General features: G+C 51.8%; 1 protein-coding gene across 1 annotated transcript in view; it reads left to right on the forward strand.

Moving 5' to 3' along the window:
- LOC125482017 (ephrin-B2-like) overlaps window positions 1-6320 on the forward strand; it is a 9760-nt gene that overhangs the window by 2948 nt on the left and 492 nt on the right. The window contains exon 3 of the mRNA XM_048593988.1: window positions 809-922. Coding sequence (XP_048449945.1) covers window positions 809-922 — 114 coding nt within the window. The remainder of the gene's footprint in view (window positions 1-808; window positions 923-6320) is intronic.

The following is a 6320-nucleotide window of genomic DNA, read 5'->3' on the forward strand; positions in this document are numbered from 1 at the left end:
GAGAGACACTGTGTTGGTTGTTCCTGTGTGTGTGTGTGTGTGTGTGTGTGTGTCACTGACTGGGGGTTAGTTTGATTCACTCTGTCAGAGGGACAGATGCAAGGTTTGTGTTGTGAATAAACTCCTCCTCGATCCAGGGACAGGGACATGACAAAGTAAATAAACCCAGACCTCAGCACATCGCGCTCTTGCTGTCTATCTCTGTGGCAGCCCCTCCATTTGTGACTTCTCTCTTTCTCCCCCTCTCTCTCCCTCACACTCTCCTCTCTCTCTCTCTCTCCCTCTCTCTTTCCCTTGCTCGGTCTCTCTCTCCCTCTCTTTCTCCCTCTATCCCTGTCTCTCCCCCTCTCTCTCCGTCCCTCTCTGTCTCTCTCGCCCCTCTCTCTCTCTCCTTCACTCTCTCTCCCTCTCCCTCTGTCTCTCTCCCTCCCTCTCTCCCTCCCTCTCTCCCTCATCTCTCTCCGTCTCCCTCTCCCTCTCTCTCTCTCCTCCTCTCTCTCTCTCCCTCCCTCTCTCTCCCTCCCTCTGTCTCTCTCCCTCTATCTCTCTCTCCCCCTTTGTCTCCCCCTCTCTCGGTCTCCCTCTCACTCCCCTTTGCTCTCTCTCCCTCTTTCTCTCCTCTCTCTCCCTCTCTCTCTCTCTCCTTCGCTCTCTTTCTCCCATCTCTCTCCCTCTCTCTCCCTCCCTCTATCTCTCCCTCACTCTCTTCCTCCCTATATCTCTCCCTCTCCCTCCCTCTCTCCCTGTCTCCATCTCTCTCTCTCTATCTCTCTCTGCCTCTTTCCCTTGCTCCCTCTCTCCGGTTTAGATCCGAATGCCCCTCCACAGCTGAAGGAGCCGAGCCAGGAAGGTGACCATCCGGACTCCGGTCAGGATCCTGGCCTGGAATCCACTGTCCGACTGGAACACGGAAACTCGTCAGGTACGAGACCCCCATCCCATCCCCACCGTGAGCCCTATCCCACCCCGCCCATGCCCCCACCCCCCATTCCCCCACCCCCCCATCCCCCCATCCCACACGCCCAATCCCACACACCCCTGCTCCCAATCCCACACCCCCCCTTCCCCCAGTCCCACACCCCAATCCCACATCACCCCTTCCCCCAATCCCACACCCCAATCCCACACACCCAATCCCACACGCCCAATCCCACTCTCCCAATCCCACATCCCCCACTCACACTCCCAATCCCATAACACCCTGCCCCCAATCCCACACCACCCGCCCCAATCCCACACCCCCAATCCCAATCACCCGCCCCCAATCCCACATCCCCCCGCTCCCAATCCTACACCCCCAATCCCACACCCCCCACCCCGACCCCAATCCCACACCCCCTTCCATCCTATTGATGTCTCCTTAGACTGAGGGTCTCAGGTAAAATCCGAGCTTGGAAAACAGACAGGGTCTGTTCGATCTCTCCTGGGTGGGAGCACTGTGTCCGATTGTGACCCTCCCCTCCAACATAGAAATGACATTGGCGCCGCTGGAGGGGGTGTGGAGGGACATTTACTCGCATAGTCTCCCCACTCCCAGTGAATGTGGAGAGTCTGGGATAGTGCTCCCCCAGAGCAGTGGGGAGGGGGGTTAAGGGAAGATTGAATCGAGGCGTTTGTACCTCACGGTACTGTGTGTAGTTTTGTTCTCCTTCTCTCAGGAGAGATATTATCGTCGCAGAGGGAGGGAGGCATTGAAGGTTCCCGAGCCTTGACCCCGGGATGGTGGGACTGTCCCATGGAACGAGATCGGACAAACTGGCCCAGTGTTCTCCAGAGTTTCACAAAATGAGAAGTGGTCTCATTGAAACCGACAAAATAATTAAAGGGATGGACAGGTCAGCTGTTTCCCCGGGTCAGACAGCCCAGAACCAGGCAGCACCACCTAAAAATAAAGGGATGTCACGAAGGTCCGAGATGAGGAGAAACCTTTTTACTGAGGATTGTGAATCTTGGGAATTCTCTCCCACAGAGAGCTGTGGGAGCTCACTCTTTGTGTATATCTAAGGTCTGATGACTATTGGTGTTCAGGGTCATGGAGATGGGGTGGGGAATAGGCATTAAAACTGTTCAGTCAGCCATCATCATAGAGCTGTACGGCATGGAAACAGACCCTTCGGCCCAACCCATCCATGCTAACCCATATATCCTACATTAATCTAGTCCCATTTGCCAGCATTTGGTCCATATCCCTCTAAACCCTTCCTATTCATATACCCATCCAGATGCCTTATAAATGTTGTAATTGTACCAGCCTCCACCACTTCCTCTGGCAGCTCGTTCTATATACATAACACCCTCTGTGTGAAAAAGTTGCCCTTTATAGGTCCCTTTTAAACCTTTCCCCTCTCATCTTAAACCAATGCCCCTCTAGTTTTGGACCCCCCTACCCTGGGGAAAAGACTTTGTCTATTCACCGTATCCATGCCCCTCATGATTTTATAAACCTCTATAAGGTCATCCCTCAGCCTCCGACGCTCCAGGGAAAATAGCCACAGGCTATCCAGCCTCTCCCTGTAGCTCAAACCCTCCAACCCTGGCAACATCCTCGTAAACCTTTTCTGAACCCTTTCAATTTTTGGAGAGAGAGACTGAGTGTGGTCGGGGGCAGAGGGAGAGAGAGTGTGTATGTGTGTGTGAGAGGGAGGGGGTGTGGAGAGAGAGACCGAGTGGGTGGTGGGGGGAGAGAGGGAGCACTCTCTCTCTGCACCACCCCCCTCTCACACACACATACACACTGCCTCCCTCTCTCTCTCTCTTTCCGCCCCCTCACTCACTCTGGCTCTCTCTCCACAGTCACCCCAACACACACATACACATTCTCTCTCTCTCTCCCCCTTCCTCCCTCTCCTCTCCCTCTCCCTCCTTCTCTCCCTCTCCCTCTCTCTCTCTCTCTCTCTCTCTCTCCCTCTCTCTCTCTCCCTCCCTGTCTCCCTCTCCCTCCCTCTCTCTCTGAGGCTCACACTGGCCTCTGGGTCCCCTGTCGATGAAGGTACCAATCTCCCAGGTATCACCTCATTGGGAGAGCCTCACATGAGTAACACTTCTAGCTGGGTTTGACCAGCTTTGTAGGCCAGCCTCAGGGGCCCGACCTCCCAGGCCCATCTGAAACCCACAGGCTCAGGTGTGAGGTTAGAGACAAGTTAACCTACTGCCGAGAAAGATTAACGGTCAAAATCACACATTCCCCAAACCAATGGACTGACTGCACATAGGAAATTAATTCCCTCTACCAACACTCCTCCTCTCCATCTTCTCCTATCCTGGCCTATTCTCCCAAGCCCTCACAATGATCTCCTCTGCCCTCTCCATCTGTCTTCCTCCCTTTGTGCAGTCCCCTCCCTGTGGCTCTCACCTACTGCTTTCTCTTAAACTCCCTTACCTCTGTTTCTCTCAGTCTGTCCCTCACTGCCCCTTCTCTCTCTCTCTCTTTTCACCCCTTCTCTCCCTCCTGCCCCCTTCTTCCCCTTCTCTCTCTCCCTCCCTCATCTCTCTCTCTCATTCTACCCCTCCCTCCCCCTTCTCTCTCTCCCTTTTCCTCCCTCCCTCTTCTCTCAAATCCTCCCTTCCTCCGCTGTCCCCTTCTCTCTCTCCCTCCCTTCCCCCACCTTCCTCCCCCTTCTCTCTCTCCCCCTCCACATCTTTATTGTTTGGGAATTTCTGACATAGGATAGAAACCCCATCTCTTTCCTCTATTGTGTGCTCTCTGCACTCTGTCTCCCTCCGTCCCTGCGTTCATTGTAAATCCATCAATCTCAGTTCGAAATAGGAGCCACTCCTGCTGTCTACGGGGAGGGGGAGTCAGAATTCTGGATTCACCCTCCCCTCTGAGTGAGGAACTGTTCACTGACACAGGAACAGGATGAGGCCATTCAGTCCATCGAGCCTGCCCTGCTGAAGGGCAACTTTTTCCACACAGAGGGTGGTGCGTGTATGGAACGAGCTGCCAGAGGAAGTGGTGGAGGCTGGTACAATTAAAACATTTAAAAGGCATCTGGATGGGGACATGGATAGGAAGGGTTTAGAGGGATCTGGGCCAAATGCTGGAAAATGGGAGAAGGTCAGTTTAGGAAACATGGTTGGCATGGATGATTTGAACCGAAGGGTCTGTTTCCATGCTGTGTGACTGTGAGAAAGAGGGAGAAAGGGAGAGAGAGAGAGAGAGCTGGACGAGAGAGAGAGAGGGAGAGAGACGGATGAGTGAGAGAGAGAGAGAGAGAGAGAGACAGATGAGGGGGAGAGAGAGAGAGATGGACGAGAAAGAGAGAGAGGGAGAGACGGACAAGGGAGAGAGAGAGCGAGACAGACGAATGAGGGAGAGAGAGGGGAGCGGTGGAGGAGAGAGCTGAGATTTCTGGGAGCTCTGGCCTGCTGTCAATGCTCTGAGTCAGCCTTGATGAAATTATTAGTGGACGGAAGGGTTGTAGGCCGGTTGCCAACTGCTTCCCATGAGGCCTAGCTCACTGCTGTGAGCCCATTGACATTAAACATTGGTCTGTCCCTGAACCCAAACTATTCAGTTTATTCCAGGCGAGCGAACACTTGTGGGACCATTTCCCTGTGCACCATTATCTCTGTTAAGGCCTTGCTTTTATACGTGGGATTAGTCTCTGCCCTAAACACAAACCTCTCGCAGCTAACATAGAGCACCCCTTCCTCCCTCCATCTCTCCTGCCTTCCTTTCTCTCGTTAGATCAGATTTGCGATTGGATCTTTTCCAGCAATCAGTGTGTGAACTGCTGGTTCACTGTAAAACAGAGCCTGGTTTTAACCTGTTCCTGAGCATTCAGTCATCTGCACATTGATGGGTGTGAGATAGTCAGATAGACTGCTAGCTTCAGGTTGAGCAGCAAAGAAGCCAGTGTGAAGGGAAATGTACCCAGCCTGTCAAATTGGATACAGCAATCGCTAGACGATTCCCATGTTTCGGAATCTCGGCTTGGGAACTGGAGAGGAGCTGGGAGGGGCAGGGTCTAGTTGTTATGGTCTGTGTAAGGACCACTCACACTGGCAGGGATCTGAGGAGCTAGATACCTCAGGGTCATTAGATCAGTTACAGGCAAATCAGATGAGAGAAATTTTGATTTGATTTATTATAAAAACATAAAGAAACGGGAACAGGAGCAGGCTATTCGGCCCCTCGAGCCTGCTCTGCCATTCAATAAGATCCTGGCTGATCTTTTCATGGACTCAGCTCCACTTACCATCCCACTCACCATAACCCTTAACTCCTTCACTGTTCAAAAATCTATCTATCTCTGCCTTAAAAACATTCAATGAGGAAGCCTCAGCTGCTTCACTGGGCAGGGAATTCCACAGATTCACAACCCTTTGGGTGAAGACGTTCCTCCTCAACTCAGTCCTAAATCTGCTCCCCCATTATTTTGAGGCTGTACCACCACACCCCCAGCTCTAGTTTCACCCGCCAGTGGAAACAACCTCCCTGCTTCTAGCTTATTTATTCCCTTCATAATTTTAGATGTTTCTATAAGATCCCCCCTTATTCTTCTAAATTCCAATGAATACAGTCCCAGTCTACTCCACCTCTCCTCGTAAGCCAACCCTCTCAACTCCGGAACCAACCTGGTGAACCTCCCATGCACCCCCTCCCAGTGCCAGTAACATCCTTTCTCAAGTAAGGAGACCTGAACTGTACACAGTCCTCCAGGTGTGGCCTCACCAGCACCTTGTACAGCTGCAGCATAACCTCCCTGTTTTAGAGTGGGAGAAACTGTTCCTGCTGTAGAAGGCTGTAGATTTAAGATGTTTTGCTAAAGAAGTAATGGTGATGTGAGAAGATATTCTGTCAGAGACTGGTTAAATCTGGAATGCATGACCCTGAAATATGGCAGCTGGTGGGGTCAGGTTAAATAGATGCATTCCGGGGGGGCATAGGTTGGGTATGTGGATGGAATTAGTGTGCAGGAATACGGGGGAACAGGGCAGGAGATTAACAATGAGTAAAATAGCTCAGGGAGCTGGCACAGACTTGATGGGCTGATTGGCCTGTCTCAGCACCGAAACAGTTGCATGATTGTGTGAGGCAATATCACAGAAAAAGCTCTTTCGCTCAGGGTTTACTTTAGGGTTGGGGGTTTGTAAATAATGGTTGGGTTTAGGTTTGTGTTTAGGGTTTGTGTTTAGGGTTCAGGTTAGTTTTAGGATTTGTGTTTAGGGTTCAGGTTGGTTTTAGGGTTTGTGTTTAGGGCTTGTGTTTAGAGTTCAGGTTGCATTTAGGGTTTGCGTTTAGGGTTTGTGCTTAGGGTTCAGGTTGGCTTTAGGGTTTGTGTTTAGGGTTCAGGTTGGTTTTAGGGTTTGTGTTT

Source organism: Rhincodon typus, unplaced genomic scaffold (genome assembly GCF_021869965.1).
Source record: "Rhincodon typus isolate 14 unplaced genomic scaffold, sRhiTyp1.1 hic_rhity00005028, whole genome shotgun sequence".
Classification (NCBI taxonomy): Eukaryota; Metazoa; Chordata; class Chondrichthyes; order Orectolobiformes; family Rhincodontidae; genus Rhincodon; species Rhincodon typus.